General features: G+C 45.5%; 1 protein-coding gene and 1 long non-coding RNA gene across 7 annotated transcripts in view; both read right to left on the bottom strand.

Moving 5' to 3' along the window:
• Nucleotides 1–1,386: 1,386 nt before the first annotated feature.
• Nucleotides 1,387–19,167, bottom strand: part of si:dkey-230p4.1 (trichohyalin) — a 45,947-nt gene continuing 28,166 nt past the window's right edge. For 3 of the 6 annotated variants that reach the window (XM_060074652.1, XM_060074653.1, XM_060074654.1), the window contains 10 exons: nucleotides 16,903–17,030; nucleotides 12,125–14,277; nucleotides 11,928–12,026; nucleotides 11,084–11,494; nucleotides 10,926–11,000; nucleotides 7,879–7,998; nucleotides 6,659–6,817; nucleotides 5,731–5,790; nucleotides 4,175–4,240; nucleotides 1,387–2,192 (listed from right to left, as the gene is read on the bottom strand). In XM_060074652.1, coding sequence (XP_059930635.1) covers nucleotides 1,965–2,192; nucleotides 4,175–4,240; nucleotides 5,731–5,790; nucleotides 6,659–6,817; nucleotides 7,879–7,998; nucleotides 10,926–11,000; nucleotides 11,084–11,494; nucleotides 11,928–12,026; nucleotides 12,125–14,277; nucleotides 16,903–17,030 — 3,499 coding nt within the window. In that variant the 3' untranslated portion in view covers nucleotides 1,387–1,964. Of the gene's footprint in view, nucleotides 2,193–4,174; nucleotides 4,241–5,730; nucleotides 5,791–6,658; nucleotides 6,818–7,878; nucleotides 7,999–10,925; nucleotides 11,052–11,083; nucleotides 11,495–11,927; nucleotides 12,027–12,124; nucleotides 14,278–16,902; nucleotides 17,031–19,167 lie in introns of those variants that run through there. The other 3 variants (XM_060074650.1, XM_060074649.1, XR_009529580.1) reach the window with 3 other exon arrangements.
• LOC132474163 (uncharacterized) lies at nucleotides 8,107–10,154 on the bottom strand. The gene is made up of 2 exons (XR_009529601.1): nucleotides 9,277–10,154; nucleotides 8,107–9,217 (listed from the first exon to the last, which is right to left on the bottom strand). It is a non-coding gene; the product is annotated as an uncharacterized LOC132474163 (long non-coding RNA).

Genomic DNA, 19,167 nt, shown 5'->3' on the forward strand with positions numbered 1-19,167 from the left:
TTCATTCCAAATGTAGTTAATAAGCAAAACAAAGTGATCTTGAGAGTTTTATTGACTCACTCAGTGTGGGTTGAATATGAAATTTATGGAACAACACAGATTTGGGAATTGTAAACGGGCAATTAGTTAGTACAATTGTAAACCAACAGTTACTGCAAGTATAGTTAAATTCAAATTCAAAAGTAGGCTCACAGATTTGGGAATTGTAAACAGGCTGTCACTTACTGCAATTGTAATCAGGCAGTCACTTCCTGCAAGTGTAATTTAATGTAAAGTAAGTGAACAACAAAAATGATTTCTGATATGAATGTTGACATTCTGTGGGTAAAACCGTTCAAAAAGTAAAAACAAAAAAAGAAAACATGCGACAATTTGTATTAATTGCGTTAAGGTGTAATTAACGTAACTGTAAAAAACACGCAGTAGTATATTGAACTAATACATCTCAATACAATGTATACATCCATTATACATATATTAAATGTGATCTAGATCCTAATGGAGCAAGGGGGTGGAGGTCTCACCGGCCGGCCGGGGGGCCAGCAGCAGGGCGGCCAGCAGCAGCGCCAGGCCGGCGGGGATCATGGGGCTGTCGGGTCTTCGCTCTGTTCGGAGCTCCGTCGGATCTAGAGCCGCTGGGCCTCGACTCACAGTCTCCCGCAGCCCGAGGCGGGGACTGGTAGGTAGTGATCCGGTCTGGAACTAAAGACGAAACATCATCCCAATGTCCGCCTGAATCCTCAGTCCCGCTGTACAGACGGACCGCACTGAACCCCGGCCCTCGACGCTAGGCGGTCTGGTCTGGGGGGGGGGGGGGGTGGAAGAGAGAGGAGGTCCGGAAGGGCGTGGAACGGTTCCCCCCCGGCTGCTCTGATCACTATCAGTCCGACTGGTTCCGCTGCCCCTGGGCCTTTGCACGGAGATCCGCTTCTTTACCTCGAGATATAGTGTCCCTAATAAAGCATAATCTATATCTACCTATCTGTCAATATAATATGTGCGACCTTCTAAATTGAAAACCTGAAACACAGTGACATCAACGCATCACCTTCCACCTGCAGCTCCAGGAGTGAAGAGTGTCAGCCAATCAGAGGGCGGCTCCCTAGGAGGCTCACATGGATCCTCTAAGGACCAGGCTGGCATCTCCACTAGGAGGGTACACCAGGAAATACACACTCACATAGTAGAGGAAATAAGCTAACTGGAGACAGAGACAGAGGCATGCAAGGACTTCAAAGACACTCCAGATGCTCACAAACTGCCATACCTGTTGGGAGAAATACAACATAGTGCGAAAGCAGCAGCAAGATTCGTCATCTGTTGTGATGAGAAGGACCTCACCCCCCCCCCCCCCCCCCCCCCCACCCCCCCACCCTATAGACTCATCCCCCTGGAATCACTCTGCACACAATAATTGCACTAATCCTCCGCAATGTATTGTGTATTTAGAGTTTATCTTTAACTTATGTTTATACGAGATAATGTAATTTATATAATATCGCACATTTTACTTTTTAAAGTAACAATTGATATGTATAGATATTTTGTATTTAAAGGTTCATACTTATTATATTATATACCTTTTTATTTTATAACGCAGTTTATTTTATTGTTCACCTGCTTTGGCAATGCAAATGTATGTTTCTCATTCCAATAAAGCTTTTTGAATTGAATTGAATTGACATAGACAGAGAGAGGAAGTGTCGATGGTATCTTGGGTCCTCTTATGCATTGGCGCTTGTGGATGCTCAATGACATTTTATTGAAGTAAGCATATTTTACAGTGATCCGTTCAAACATAAAACGAGGCAAGAAACACAACCTTGTGGTGAAGCTTCTAGACACTGACCCACCCTGATAAAACATATACACACACACACACACACACACACACATATATATATATATCATATAACTATCAGTACCACACACTCTTCAACCTGGACCAACCAGGGCTGTATGAGTCATAAGTGGCTTAGAGACATTCTAAACTCCTCCTCCCTGAGGCTACGGTCCAATCGCTGGGTTTCAGTCTGCAGAACCGATTGGAGGGGCTTCCTGGAGACGGCATCCAGGGACAGGCTGAGGTCCCGCCGCAGGGAGAGAACCGATTGGTTGTTCTTAGAGGAGCTTTCGATGAAGTCCCACATCTCCTGACTGTCAAGAGAAAGAGTAAGACGCAAACGGTGGACCTAAAGGAGGAGCAGGGAGAGAGGAGAAGAGGAGGAGGAGGGGAGGAGAGTAGGGAGGAGGAGAGGAGAGAGGCAGAGGGGAGGAGAGAGGAGAGGAGAGGAATCATGCATGTTAAACAACCACTTCACCCCATAGTGTGGTGCCGACTACAGTAACAACTTCCCCATCGGTGCAGGCAGTACTGTAGGACCAGAACTAAATGAGGATCTATTGCACCTGTGTATGGGTTATTCTCGGTTACTGAGGAGACATGAACAGACTAGGGGTTTTGGATGAGATGCTCCCCAGTCTGACATGCTAATGCCTGTCAATCAGGAAGCTGATGATCCACTGACAGGTGGTGACAGGCACTGCAAACTGGGTGAGCTTCTGATGAAGGATTTCAGGGATGATGGTGTTGAACGCCGAGCTGAAGTCCACAAATGTCAATAGATTATTTGCCGATACATAATTGATGGCAGGGGCGTTTCTAGGTTTTTGAAATATCCGGGGCTTAGCCCAGAGGGAAAGGGAAAATCCAATTTTCTTTGTATGTTTTATTGCGCATGCAACATTTTTCGTAATGCTTTACATAAATACACAATACGCAGTTTATTATTGCTTTAAATAGCTTCCTGACTGCTGTGCTGCTTATCCCCAGACATCTTAAGTTCCATTCAAGTTATTTCAGAGTAAAATTGATACAAATGAGACAGACCTTACATATATATATATATATATACTAGTGGTGGGCCGTTATCGGCGTTAACAGCTGCGTTAACGCAAAACTTTTATCGCGCGATAAAAAAAATATCGCCGTTAATCTATTTTCAAACACTTCCTTGTTCGGACCCATCACGTGACTGAACTAACCAATCAGAAGCTAGAATTTAGACTGAGGTAAACGTGAGGGAATCAGTGAGGCAGATTCAACAGAATATTCTGACTGTGTTAAATATGTAAACATGTAAATATGTAATAATTGTGTAACATAAATATGTAAATGATTAACTGACAAAAAAATTTAAGTACATTTCTAGCAAATTAACTTCCACCAACCTCCAACCTCCATCCTGTAGACAGTACTGACCTCCACCCTGGGTGTAGACAGTACTGACCTCCACCCTGTAGACAGTATTGACCTCCACCTAGACAGTACTGACCTCCACCCTGTAGACAGTACTGACCTCCACCCTGGGTGGAGACAGTACTGACCTCCACCCTGTAGACAGTATTGACCTCCACCTAGACAGTACTGACCTCCACCCTGTAGACAGTACTGACCTCCACCCTGGGTGTAGACAGTACTGACCTCCACCCTGGGTGTAGACAGTACTAACCTCCACCCTGTAGACAGTACTGACCTCCACCCTGTACAGTACTGACCTCCACCCTGGGTGTAGACAGTACTGACCTCCACCCTGGGTGTAGACAGTACTGACCTCCACCCTGTAGACAGTACTGACCTCCACCCTGTACAGTACTGACCTCCACCCTGGGTGTAGACAGTACTGACCTCCACCCTGGGTGTAGACAGTACTGACCTCCACCCTGTAGACAGTACTGACCTCCACCCTGGGTGTAGACAGTACTGACCTCCACCCTGTAGACAGTACTGACCTCCACCCTGGGTGTAGACAGTACCAACCTCCACCCTGTAGACAGTACTGACCTCCACCCTGTAGACAGTACTGACCTCCACCCTGTAGACAGTACTGACCTCCACCCTGGGTGTACAGTACTGACCTCCATCCTGTACAGTACTGACCTCCACCCTGGGTGTAGACTGTACTGACCTCCACCCTGGGTGTAGACAGTACTGACCTCCACCCTGTAGACAGTACTGACCTCAATCCTGTACAGTACTGACCTCCACCCTGGGTGTAGACTGTACTGACCTCCACCCTGTAGACAGTACTGACCTCCACCCTGGGTGTAGACTGTACTGACCTCCACCCTGGGTGTAGACAGTACTGACCTCCACCCTGTAGAAAGTGCTCACCTGTTCTTCCAGTTCTCTGATTCTGTTCTTCAGTCGTGGCGTTTCTCCGTCAGTTTCTATGATCTGCTAGAAAAACCCACATTATATAATAGTTTAGTATGATCTTATACCATATCATATTTTATCCTAGGATCTAATGTACTTTCACCAAATCTAACCTAGAATTTGGTGGAACCAAATACAATCTACTACAACCAAATATATAATATTATAATGTACTTTAGACATGCATAATAATATAATATATTATACAACGGGGGGCCTGAATCCAGCGATCTGATTGGTTCCTAACTGTTGTATAATGAGCGTATACATAACTGCTATGACGCCCAATCATTTTGTGAAAGTATCACTCCGCGCCTTGAAGTGGAAAGTGTCAAAGAATACAACCGTATTTTTACTAGTGTGTGTGTGTGTGAAGTCATTTTGCCATAATTTTAACAGTTGTATAAAAGCAATAGCACAGTTCACTGAAGTCTAAAATCAGCGAGTGAACTGCTCCATAGGATAAATTGCCGGCGAACCGCTCTATCGGAGCCTTCTCTCGGAGGGACGCTAAAGTGTGTTGCATAGCGACCATCGATGCATAGCGGCAGCCAGGAGGGACTACTTTTTGGTAGTCTTTAATAAAACGGCTACTTTGACTTTCTTGGTTTCTTTTTAAATGTAGTGTGTCTATGACTTTCGTTTCGCCATAACAGTAACCGTTGTATAAAAGCAATAGATCACTTCAGTCAGTGGCATGTGCTCATTATACCACTGTGAAGGGGGTCGCCGGCCCTCCGCTGCGCGTCGGGGCCGGACAACGCCCCTTAACAGTGGTATAATGAGCACATACCTATATACCTAGCCTGGCGTGATCTATTGCTTAAATATACTATTCTAATCTACTATAACAGTGGTTCTCAAACTGTGGTACGCGATTCATGTTTTATCCGCCCCCAACAAAACAATATAAGGTAGCTTGCCTTGCAACCTATTAAAAATAATGTAAATAAAAATAAAAGCTCTGACTTCTTTCACATTAAACTCCTTTGGCAGGGCTTCAGAAAACATCTTAAATCTTGTAGAGGCGCAACCAATACATAAAAAGTAAAAAAGTGGATGCACAAAGGCCCTGGCACATGAACTGAACTTTAATATACAAAACATGAACTAAATAGTGCTTACGTAAATGCAAAATATAAACATTGTAAAATCATATATTATGCTACATAAAATAATGTGTTTAAAACTGAAAGATCTGTGAGTGACTATCAAATCAGACTCCTTTGGAAGGGAAGGCAACAATCTCAACTGTTTGTAGAGGCTTATTTCTGCTGTGTGATTTGCTATTAGGTAAATCCATATCAGAACTTTTTCTTTTATTTTTTATATTGATTATTTATGTCTAATGCTTATCGTCGTAATCAACGTGAGTTTCATCGCGATTAATAATCATAATCAAATTATTTCCCAGCCCTACTATAACCGAATGCATTCTTTAATCTACTATGACATTAACTGCTATAACCTAGTCATTGCATCACAAACTGTACACAGAACCAGAAACAGACCTGAGATCTGCTGTCTGACTGGGTGAGCGGAGCCGAGAGGATTCCTCTTTCCTCTTCTACCTGCAACAGACAACATCAGACACTACAACTCCGCGATAAACTATAGACAATAAGGTGCAGTGAACAAAGTACAGACAATGAAAGTCTATACTTTCATTGTGCATTGTATATGATCTACAACAAAATACAGATGTTATAGCATTTAGAAATAGGTAGCATAGTGTCACAGTGTGTAGCAGTAGGTAGCATTGTGTCACAGTGTGTAGCAGTAGTTAGCAGTGTGCCATAGCGTGTAGCCATAGGTAGCAGTGTGTTATAGCGTGTAGCCATTGGTAGTAGTGTGTTCTAGCGTGTAATGGTAGGTAGAATTGTGTCATACCGTGTAGCAGTAGCTAAAAGTGTGTCGTTGCGTGTAGCAGTAGTTAGCAGTGTGTTGTAGCGTGTAGCAGTAGCTAGCGGTGTGTCGTAGCAATTAGCTGTAGCTAGCTGTGTCGAAGCGTGTAGCAGTAGCTAGCAGTGTCTCGTAGCGTGTAGCCACAGCTAGCATTGTCTGATAGCATGTAGCAGTAGCTAGCAGTGTGTTGTAGTGTGTAGCCGTAGGTAGCAGTGTTTTATAGCGTGTAGCAGTAGCTAGTGGTGTGTCGTAGCATGTAGCAGTAGCTAGCCGTGTGTAGAAGCATGTAGCAGTAGCTAGCAGTGTGTTGTAGCGTGTAGCAGTAGCTAGCAGTGTGTCGTAGAGTGTAGCAGTAGCTAGCAGTGTGTCGTAGCGTTTAGCCAAAGCTAGCATTGTGTCGTAGCGTGTAGCCGTAGGCACCAGTGTGTCATAGCATGTAGCAGTACCTAGCAGTGTGTCAGAAGCGTGTAGCAGTAGCTAGCAATGTTTCGTAGAGTGTAGCAGTAGCTAGCAGTGTGTCATAGTGTGTAGTACCATTCTCAGCCTGCGGCGGAGCACCTTCCGGTGGCTCCTGAGTCGATGGTTCTGATGTTTCAGCTGAGAGCTTCTTGTTGTCAGACGTCGCTGGTCCACTTCCAGCTCTGCTACAGTTCTCTGGAGCAAGGCAACCCTTGGTACGAGGTCAATATCCTGCTTGCATAAATATAGATATTAGGGCTGTCAAGGCATTGCTTTATCAGATCAAACACCTGATATGCTGTGATTAATCAATGATTAATCGAAATATAAAAGTTTGCCGGTAAGAGCCCCCAAATGAAGATAGTTCAATCAAAGTCAGTGATTGTGCAGATGAGTGTGTTGAGTATTGCGTCCCGTGGTAGAATATGCTGAAATACCCCTCTCCCTCCCTGCTGAGGCCAAGGGTCTCAGCCTTTCTACTGCTCTAGTTACCAGTAGTTGCGAGCATTGTGTTTTAGCGTGTAGCAGTAGCTAGCAGTGTGCCGTAGTGTGTAGCAGAAGCTAGCAGTTTGAAACATGATATAACCGTAGAAGTAGAGCTGTGTTGAACATTTTTCCGATTTTTAATCGATTCGCATATTAATGACCGATTATCGATTCGTACGTCCAAAGATCTATATTTTTTTCATTACATTTTTTTTTTTTTTTTTTTTTTTTTAAGTTTCAGTACTTCTCCGTTTATTAAGTGTGAGCAGTTTTAAAATAAAAATGCTTTTGGTAGCAACCGCTTTTGGGTGAATTCTTAATTATTTTCAAGCATAATAATAATGCACTGGTTAGTGTCCCAGTAGGAATCCACTGTTGCAGATATAGTCACCTCAATGATGTCCTCCATTTATTGTCCTGAATTATCTTTCTTGAAGGTAGATTGACCCTTAACCTTTTCATCAGTCTTCCAGCCATCAGTAACTACCAATACTTGTAAGATTTGCTGTTTAATATTGATATAATACTAGTTTTAATATGTTGCTTCTCTACACAGTCATGAAGTGAAGGAAACGGTTCAAATACATTTTTCATTTTCAATAACATTAAACCCCGGATCGAATCAGAAATCAGATCAAAATCGGATCGAATCGGATGGAATCTGAGAAAATCGAAAAAAAACGATTCTGAAACTTAAAAATCGGAATCGAATCGATTCTTGAAATTTGAATCGAAACCCAGCTCTACGTAGAAGGGGTAGATATGTGTTCTTTCTTAGTTGCAGAATCCTATGTGTGATAAGGTCTCACCTCATTGGAAAGGCCCCTCTCCTTGTAGCTAATCAGAGCAGCCTCCGTCTGCTCCAGAGCCGATAAGATTCTGTCTCTGTCCTCAGCCAGCTCCCCTGTCCTCTTGGTCAGCAGGTACACCTGGTCACCATGACAACAGCAAATCACTACTGTACACCTGGTCACCATGACAACAGCACATCACGGCTGTGTACCTGGTCACCATGACAACAGCACATCACTACTTAGCACCTGGTCACCATGACAAACAGCACATCACTACTTTGCACCTGATCACCTTGACAACAGCACATCACCACTGTGCACCTGGTCACCATGACAACAGCAAATCCCTACTATACACCTGGTCACCACGACAACACCACATCACTACTATACAGCTGGTATAGTAGTGATGTGGCAAAGAATACATCACTACTTTATACCTCATCACTATGACAACAGCACATAACTACTGTACACCTGGTCACGATGATAACAACCACCCATAACAAAGAATACATCACTACTTTATACATCACTACTTCATCACTACTTTATACCTCATCACTATGACTACAGCACATAACTACTGTACACCTGGTCACCATGACGAAAACATATACTGTATACCTGGTCACGATGATAACAACCACCCATAACTACTGTACACCTGGTCACCACGACAGCACATAACTACTGTACACCTGGTCACCATGACAACAGCAAATAACTACTGTACACCTGGTTACAATGACAACAGATATCTCCTGTGAACCTAGTCCCAATCATATGATAACAAAATATATCCAACAATACATCAACATCAATATTAAAATACTACATTTAATAAGTATAATTAGTATTTTTATAGAAATGTTGATATGTCGCCACACATGTTTTTTGGGACATACCAAGCGATACAGTATCAATGTGACATGAGTGGATACGAATATCTAACAAGTGAGAATCAGGTTTGGATATTTGGTTTCTCATCATTTGACGTGCAGCGCTGTCCTTCATCAGTCTCCCTCCAGCTTGGGTTCAGAAGAGCTGATGCATCACCAGCTTCCAACGTTGGTGCAAGCACCCTGTCTCCACCACTGAAAGCCCCAGAGACAGCTACAGGGGACAGCTTCCGGACAGCTTCAGGGGACAGCTTCAGAGAACAGCTTCAGGACAGCTTCAAGGGACAGCTTCAGGACAGCTTCAGGAAAACTTCAGGGGAAAACTTCAGCACATATTCAGGACAGCCTCAGGGGAAAGCTTCAGGACAGCTTTGGGGGACAACTTCAGCACAGCTTCAGGGGAAAGCTTCAGGACAGCTTCAGGGGACAGCTTCAGCACAGCTTCAGGACAGCTTCAGAGCACAGCTTCAGGGGACAGCTTCAGCACAGCTTCAGGACAGCTTCAGGGGACAGCTTCAGGGCACAGCTTAAGCATAGCTTCAGAACAGCTTCAGAACAGCTTCAGAACAGCTTCAGGGGACAGCTTCAGGGGACAGCTTCAGGGCAGCTTTTGGTGACAACTTCAGGGCAGCTTTTGGGGACAACTTCAGGGGACAGCTCCAGGTGACAGCTTCAGGACAACTTCAGGGGACAACTTCAGGGCAGCTTCAGGCTGCTGTTCATTGCAGCGATGTGGACAGCCCAGTTACACAACCATATTTTGGGATTATTATGCAAGCAGTCGCCCATTGAAGCGTTCTTGTGGCACATCTTGATGATGTGAATGATCTTAAGGCTACGTTTACACGATGACGGTCTGAACAGAAGACGCAAAAGTGGCGTCGCGTCTTCACTTTTTATTCCGCGTTTAGACAAGCGTTTTCGGGAAGAAATCTGCGTGCACACGCTAAAGTGTGTGGAATTCAATTGGGTATGCATGCCAGGCGGCTAGGTGGTGCTGTGATACACTATCACAACACCGTCATGTCTCAGCGCATGCGTAGAATCTTCCTTCTTCTCTTATCCTTGCCGCAAAAAACAAAAAGATCCTTCTCTGTTCAGTAACACTATCTGTACATATCCTGTACATTTCGTGGAAAGACTCCTGTATGCTTGTTAGAGCTGCCAGAGCAGCTTGAAGGTCCGACGCATGGAAATAATCTGACATGTTTGATTATTTCCTTGTACTGGCACATGTATGTGACGTAAACGCGCACGCGACGTGAGCAGATCTGAGCAGAGTTTTGCGTCTTGGCAGTGTAGACGGAAACGCTACGGCGGAGCGTATTCAGCTTTTACACTCTGGAGGGTGGTTTCAGATTTATGCGTTTTCATGCCCCAAAAACGCCGTCACCGTCTAAACCAGGGGTCGGCGACCCTAGGCACGCGTGCCCCCACTGGCACGGGGCAGCATAATCATTGGCACACTTAAAAAAATAAATAATCTATGTATATGTATAAACACTTTTTTTTTTTTATCATTATTATAAAAATTCACAGCACAAATGGCAGCATAATCATTACTACTGATTTATTTATTTTTGCACTTTATTATACTGTTTTGGGTATTTTCTCCCAGTGCAAATATGTTTAAATTAGTAACAGAAACCAGTGTTCTGAAATGGGATCAATTAATAGTTTTTAAACCAATGTGGTGAGTAATATAGAAGAAAATATTTAAAATATTGTTGCATTTCTCACAGTGCATGTTTTTGAATGAGTTTCTGAAAACTGAGTTTTAAGATGGGACATATGCAATTATAATTTGTAAGCCCATGTTGCAAATATAACAACCAAAAAAACATTTAAAATGTTGATGCATGATTGTGGACTATATGGAAATAGTACCATTCCAGGTCTTCTGGAAATGTTTTTGGTCGCTGTATCATAATTCAGCTTAATTTTTAAGATATTGTAGCATAAGGCACACTCATTAACGAGAAAATGTTAAACTGGCACTGCATGCTGCAGGTTGCTGACCCCTGGTCTAAACGAAAGGCACTTCCGATAAAATATTTTGTCGTTTTTACCCGCAAGCGTCCTCGTGTAAACGGGGCCTAATTGAGCATTCATTTGTTATTTTTTGTGTTTTGTCGAGAGGTCTAGGAAGTCAAGTCTCACCTCCTCCTCTTTGTCCTCCAAGAGTATCTCCTCCGTCTCCTGGAAAAGAGAGGAAAGACCTCCACATCTGTCCTCCTGGGCAGGTAGAGAGGAGGTGTGTTACAAACATCTTAACACACCCGGCTGCTATAGGGGTGAGAAGAACAAACATTACCCACCTCCGTTCCTCCACTCATCCTGCTCCTCCTGTCCGCCATTGGCTTCTCTCCCTCCTTCGGTTGCTTAACGTTTTTTAGGTCCCTCTCTCGCTTCTCCTCTGGCATGCTCACCTCTTCACTCAGACCCTTCTTCTGCTCCTCCAGAACCTCCATCCTCGTCCTCCACTCCCTCTCCACCATCTCCCTCTCCAGTTCCTCCTTCACCTCCCCTCTTCTCTGTATCAGAGCATTTGTTCTGGCCCTCAACCCCTGTAGCTCTCCTCTCTCCTCCTCTCTTTCTTTATCCATCTCCTCCCTCTGGCGGAGGACCTCCTCCCTGGCAGCCTGGAGGGTCTCCTCCTTGACCCGCTCCACCTCCTGCTTCCCCTCCAGCAGGGCGCTGTGAAGGTGCTGTGCCTCCTCTGTTCTCTCCTGGGGAGCAGAGCATCATGAGACCTCTGCTGATATAATACACTAAGTACATACTGATAGACCAAGCTTATTCAGAAGACATTCAAGTATTGTTGAACGCTATGGTTTCTAGATTATACCCAACAGTTAATATGGTAACAGCCCTAATATACATATACTGCATGTACAGTATATCTATATAAATATATCTACATCTACATATATATGTACAGAACTATTGATATGGATCGGTTGCCAATAGCCATACAGTTTACATCACTTTTACATTAAATATTAAACAAATCCTCATGATATGGGTTACAATCCATATAATTATGGATTGTTAAATGGATTACAATACTTAATCAGATTACATATATACATATTATATTGTACATTTATGATCAAATATCATCAGAAATATATGACATCAAATAAAGATCTAATATCCTACTGATAGAAGGTGCTTGAGGGAGTCCACCTCCTCCAGGGAAGTCTTTATCCCCCTCCTCATCCTCTCCTCCTCCACCTTCCACACTTCCAGACCTGACACCTTAACACATAAACAAACACACACACAAAATTACACACAGTAAGAACCCCAGCTCCACAAGGCATGTGCAATGGAGGCGCATGTGGGTTTGTGTCTACCATGTTGTGTCTTGCTCCTCTCAGCTCTTCCCTGGTCCTCTTCAGCTCCTCCTCCAGCTCTTCCTGCAGCAGTCGCTGCCTACTCTCGACCTCCTCCAGCCTCCTCCCCAGGCCCTCCCGCTCCCCTTTCAGCTTCCTCACTTTCTCCTGCAGCCTCCTGTTCTCCTCCTCAGCTTGCCTCATCTCCTCCTTGATTCTCTCTCTCTCCTCTCTCTCCCTCTCTCCCCTCTCCCTCCCCCGGGACTGCTTGTCCTCCAGCTCCGCCAGCCTGCTCCTCAGCTCTGCGTCTCTCTCTTCTCGCTTTCTCTGTTGCTCCTCCCTCTCTCTCCTCTCCTCCCCCACCTCCTCCTGCAGGAGCTGGGCTTGCTCCTGCAGGGTATTCACCTCCTTCTCTTTCACCCTCAATATACTCCTCTGGTGCTCCAGATTGCGGTCTTTCTCCTCCAACTGTTTCTTCATTTCATCCCTCTCTTCCTCCACCACACTCATCCTCACCTTATTCAGCTCGTACTCCCTCCCTCTCTCCTCCTCTCTCCTCCTCAGGAGGTCTGTCTCACTCTTCTTCTCCTCCTCTCTGCTCCTCAGGAGGTTAATCTCTTTCTCCCTCTCCTCCTCTCTGTTCCTCAGGAGGTCTATTTCCCTCCCTCTCTCTTCCTCTCCGCTCCTCAGGAGGTCTATCTCTCTCTCCCTCTCCCCCTCTCTCCTCTTCAGGTCTATCTCTCTCTCCTCCTCGCTCCTCTTCAGGAGGTCTATCTCTCTCTCCCTCTCCTCCCCTCTCCTCCTCAGGAGGTCTATCTCTCTCTCCCTTTCCTCCTCTCTCCTCTTCAGGAGGTCTATTTCCCTCCCTCTCTCTTCCTCTCTGCTCCTCAGGAGGTCTATCTCTCTCTCCCTCTCCCCCTCTCTCCTCTTCAGGAGGTCTATCTCACTCTCCCTGTCCTCCACTCTGCTCCTCAGGAGGTCTATCTCTCTCTCCTTCTCCTCCTCTCTCCTCCTCAGGAGGTCTATCTCTCTCTCCCTCTCTCTGCTCCTCAGGAGGTCTATCTCTCTCTCCCTCTCCTCCTCTCTCCTCCTCAGGAGCTCTCCCTCTACACGCACTTGCTCTCCTTGCAGACCAAGCACCCGTTGGTTCATCCTCTCCATCTCTTCTCCTCTGGTCCTCATCTGGGATTCAGCCCTCCTCAGCCTCTCCTCCGCCTCCTCACGCACTCTCCTTTCCGCTTTCAACTCTTCCTCATGACTCAGCTCTCTTTCCAAAAGCCTCCGTTTCGCCTCCTCTCTCTCCTTCTCTGCCTCCTCAGCTCTTTTTCTCCATCCCTCCCTCCTCTTTTCCTCAGATATCATTCTGGACTGCTGCACCTCATTCTCTGCTCCCAATTTCTCCAATTTCTCGATTTGGTCACACAAAGCCTCCATCTCTCTCTGCCTCTCTCTCTCCACCAGTCTCTCCCTCTCTCTCGCTCGTGTCATCTCCTCAGCTCTCTTCCTCTCTCTCTCCTCCGTCAGTCTCACCCTCTCTTTCTCCTCCTCCAGTCTCTCTCTCTCCTCCTCCAGTCTCTCTTTCTCCCTCTCTCTCTCTGTTAGGTTGAGCCGTTTGTTTTCTTCGCTTAGCTGTTGGAGGCTGAGGTTGAGTCTCTCTCTCTCTTCCCCTCTGCTGCTCCTCATCACCTCCACTTGTCTCTTCACCTCCTTCTCACCTTTCTTCATCCTCTCCTCCGCCTGGGCGAGCAACACCGTCAGTCTCTGCCTCTGTCTCTCCTCCTCCTGTGCTCTCTCTCTCCACAGGCTGACCGTCCCTCTCTCCTCCTCCACCTGTTTGTCATGGTGCCGTTGAGTATGCTGTAGCCTCTCCACCTCCCTCTCTGTCTCCCTCAACAGGGTGGAAACCTCCTCCAACCTAGTAGAGCTCACCAACTGCTCCGCTTCCCTCCTCCCCAGCTCTTTGCTCAGACACTCCCTCTCTCTCTGCCACACCTCTCTCTCCCTATCCCTCCCCGCCTCTCCTTCTTTCCTCATCTTGGACAGCTCCTCCACCTCCTCCACAAGTGTCTCCACCTGCCGCCTCCTGCTTCTTCCTTCCTCCTGCCTTCTCTCTCTCTGCTCCTCCTCCTGGCTCCTCCCCAACTCCACCTCCTCCTTCAAGAACACCATCTCTCCTGCAGAAACAATCCTGGGGCCTCATTACAGAAAAAATCATGGCGGGAATTGGTACAGAGAACAAGAAGAGGTAGTAATGAAGTAGTAAAGTATTTCTTCCACCAAATTCATAATTAAATGTCTTCGCAGGGGATAAAATGAAATTAAAATACAAATGTAACTAATCATTATGCGTCTCGGTAGCCTTTTAGCCATCACATTTCTGTTGCAATGTTCCTCGTCTTCATTGTCATACAGACCTACTAGCAGTGCTGCTACCATTTTCTTCTGTTATTAACAGTTATTTTGAATTTAGGACAGGGTGTATGGCCACCTAACTTAGTGATCCTAACTTAAGAAATTCCTAATTTAGGATAGTTTTGTAATGGCTAAATTCCTATCTTAAAGGGACACTGTGTAATATTTTCAGTCATTTATTACCTAAAATCAACGTATTCATTCATAAATAAGTCCTCATTGGTGTAAAATTATCTCTGCTAAAAATTTCACTTATCCTCCTGAGCGAAGAATAATGAATATGTAGTTACATAGGACGGGTAAGCTTCATGGAGGCTTCCATGTTCTTCCGGTCTATGAACTGCCGAGAGGGACAAAAAGCACTACGTGGTACAGGAAATGCAAACGCGTTTTCACTCTGAGCCAGCGTGAATGATGACTGAAATACTTCCACTAATGATTCAATGCAGTTTGAAATTTGTTTGAAATAACGAACCTCATCATCACTCGAATGACTCGATGAGATAGTATTGGATGTCATGACACCGCTTCTTGGCACATACTGCCCACTGTAGTTTTTGAACAAGGGAGCACTATTAGTTTGAATGCAATATACAATTGTACCACTAGATGGGAGTCATTTTTACACAGTGTCCCTTTAAGATAAGATAGGATTTCGTTAGTTAAGTTAGGAAATCTCCTTCTGTAATATCAAAACCCCTAAATGCCTTCCTATCTCAAGATAGGATAGGGTTTCAGAGTTAGGAAGTTTCGTTAATGAGGCCCCTGGTTCACATTTAGGCCAGAGTTTAGACTTTGTTTAGAGCTTCCATTGAGAGCCAGTCATGGACCTATTAAAGAAAGGACAGCGGATTAAAAAATGGCGCCCATTCATTCTTATGAAAACTGGTCAATGGCGCAGGGCAACATCAAGGAGAGATTTGCTTCGGCTTCATGGGAGCCTAGCCACGCCCTAGTGCATGACGTGCCGGATGCAGAAATATTCTCGTTTTCTAGCATCTCCAACACGTGGCGCCAGGCTTCCACTGAGGCTTAGGAACTACAGAAACTCGTTGACACCAGGGCTGGTTTAGAGAATATTGACAACTCTGATGTACAGACAACAGACAGACAGACCATCAGACAGATGGGTCAACAGACATACGGGTCAACAGACAGACAGTGCAGCAGACAGACAGGGCAGCAGACAAACAATTCAGCAGACAGACAGGTCAACAGACAGACAGACAGACAGGTCAACAGAAAGTAAGGCTGGGGGTAAACGATTATTTATCAAACGATTAATCGGGCGATTATTTTATCGATTAGTCGACTAATCTAATGACCAATTGGACGTTTTTTTTTTTTTTTTTTCGGTTTCTCGATTAATAAAATGTATCTCAAATAAATACCAAAAAATTCTTAATAATATACTTTATTTAATACGGAACCCGTAAAGGGACATGAAAAAAATGTGTGCGCATACTCTCTTGCGCTCCGCCTCCAACTACGAGATGGTTAGTTACATCTTTCCTGCTGTCGGCTCCCAGACCGAGGAGCACAGGTGATACGTTCCCTCCAGGTCCGATGCGCTCTCGGGGGCATGACCCTTCACTTTGACCGACAGTGAGTCTGCTTATAGGTCGGAATATGATGGAATGAAGGGGCCACCGATTCTTGACAGGCTGGGTATTTTATTCTTACACACAACCGGACTCGTTCATGACTTCACTAGACTGACACGCACGCTATCGCTCGCTCTCCTCGCTCGTCCACCTACTCGCTGACGACACACACACACACACACACACACACACACACACACACACACACACACACACACACACACACACACACACACACACACACACACACACACACACACACACACACACACACACACACTGCCAGTGATATGCGCACGATGTTTCCCCATGCTCATGAGATACTTTCTCGTGCGCACGAGATACTTTCTCATGCGCACGAGATACTTTCTCGTTTGAGATGCTCCAACATTGCTGTCGTGCTCTTGTGATATGCCAACTCCATTTGGCAAAGAGTGCAAATCACTACACCTTTCCATTTAGGACTTAACTTGAAGTATTTCCATACCTTTGATGATTTCGTGCGCGGACATTTTCCTTTATTGTGACTTTCGTCCATTTCTCCGTCGAAAATCGTCGACGGAGAAATTTGACGTCGACGAATTTTTGACGTCGACGCGTCGACATCATCGACGCATCGCTACAGCTCTAACAGAAAGACAGGTCAACAGACAGATAGGTCATCAGACAGACAGGGCAGCAGACGGACAATTCAGCAGACAGACAGGTCAACAGCCAGACAGGTCATCAGACAGACAGGGCAGCAGACAGACAGGGCAGAAGACAGACAGGCAGCAGACAAACCTTGCAGGGTGTCTTTAGTCTGCTGCAGGGTGAGTGTCTGAGTGAGGAGCTGCTGTCTGTCCATCTCCAACACAGACACCTGCTGCTGATGGTCCCTCAGCTGCTGGTGGAGAGACACCAACGTACACCTGCACAATGAGAGGGAGAGAGAGAGAAAGGGAGAGACGGGGGAGAGAGAGGGGGGGGGAGAGAGCGAGTGAGAGAGAGAGAGCGAGAGCGAGAGTGTATATTATACTGTATTGTCTACTATTGTAGGCTATTCAAACCTGCTTGAACCACAATTGCAAAAAACTGCCCAAAACTACTTGAAGGTCCCATGGCATGAAAATCTAATTTGTGGAGGTTTCCTAACATTAATATGAGTTCCCCTAGCCTGCCTATCGTCCCCCAGTGGCTAAAACATGCGTTCGGTGTAAAACGAGCACTAGGTATCATGCCCGCCTTTGAAAAAATGGAAGCTCAGGCGCGCTGATTTGGAATGTGGCCCCATATGTCGTCATAAGGGGCTAAGTTACCTCCCCTTTCTCTGCCTTGCCAGTAGGGATGGGCAAAATGATTATTTTCCGGGAACTAGTTCTTTCAGTTCAGTACACTATAACGATTCGTTTTTTTGATTCGTTCGTTTTGATTCGTTCGTCAGATTACGTCATTTGGTGTCTGCCCCCCCCGCGAGACGGCCGTGAGCATAATTTAAACCACTTCTCGGCTCTAACCCCAGTGAAAATCGAGAAGATATACTATATAGTATAACTGAACGTCCCACCAATATTTATACCACTTGCTTACTCTCTATATTTCATTCATGGTTTTACATTTATAATTTTATTTTACTTTTTAATTCTTCATTGTTCAGGCATTACAGAACTTTCATGGTCATAAATAAAAAATACGAACTGCAGTTTAATTTCTTTGTTGGTTCTTAAATTGACGTAGAATGGAGCAAAGACTCAGGTCAAGTCTATTTTCGAAAAAATTTAGGGGGATATACGAGTGGCCCCACGTCGAATGGTATGACCCAAGATACGTCAGACAGAGAAAGCGCGCATATTCGACGGTACCGCCTTGCCATTTGTTTACCCAGGTGCCATGCAACACCATTGCTACCTCTCATTGGCTGAATCTTTGAGAACGTTGTAGACTCAATCAATATAAGTCGCGGGGAGACGAAGCTCTGTTCGTTTGTATATTTTATTTACGTGACCATATTTTTGGTTTATGTTAAAAAAAAAGAATAAAAGAACCAGTTCTTCTTGTTTTGGGGAACCAGTTCTTGTCGTTCACGTTCGGGATTCGTTCGTGGTAATGAATCGGTCGCGACCGACTCATCCCTACTTGCCAGCCCAATGAATTTGGCCCGCCAATGAGACAATGAGCTACGACTGTGCAAGCGCCACATGTATGTGTGTGTGTGTGATTACACACACTGTAACGCAAGTGTTGTACACTTCTTTGTTATTTGGATAACCGTTCTGCTGTTGGTGTTATGGCGCATAACACGTCGGTTCTTTGACGTCTCTGGTATTTCCACAACGAGACTGTAGTTGGGGTTATCTCAGCCATGATTGAGAAGGAATTGGGGGAAAGGAACTTTGGCTTTGACTCCCTGAAGTACATGAACTGCGACATGGAGGAGAAAGGGATTGTTGCCCGCGATCGTCTCCCGCCGGAGCCCTGCTGCCCGCTGCCGCGAACCACCACCACCACGAAGCACCTCCGCCCGGCAGCCGGCAGTGGGCGGTTCAGTTTACTTCAGATTGATGTGGAAGTGGAAGAGCCAGAGACGTCGGAGAACCTCCCGTCTGGAGGCACACACAGCTTTTGGCCGTGATAATATGCATGATATGATATTATTTAGATATAGAGCTCCAGGACTGTAACGCAAGTGTTGTACACTTCTTTGCTAATTGGATATTCGTTCTGCTGTTGGTGTTATGGCGCATAACACGTCGGACTCTCGTCTCTAGTATTTCCACAACGAGAATCATAGTGGGGGTTATCTCAGCCGTGGTTGAGAAGGAATTGGGGGAAAGGAACTTTGGCTTTGTCTCCCTGAAGTACATGAACCACGACATGGAGGAGAAAGGGATTGTTGGCCGCGATTGTCTCCCGCTTGAGCCCCGCTTCCCGCTGCCCGGTGGTGCTTAAGCGCTGCCCGCTGCTGAAGCGGTGGTCCCTCAGCAGCGAGGCTCCGGCGGGAGACATTCGCGGTCAACAATCGCAGGCAACAATCCCTTTCTCCTCCATGTCATGGTTCAGTCTACTTCA

The sequence above is a fragment of the Gadus macrocephalus genome, chromosome 16, assembly GCF_031168955.1.
Source record: "Gadus macrocephalus chromosome 16, ASM3116895v1".
NCBI classification, from domain to species: domain Eukaryota; kingdom Metazoa; phylum Chordata; class Actinopteri; order Gadiformes; family Gadidae; genus Gadus; species Gadus macrocephalus.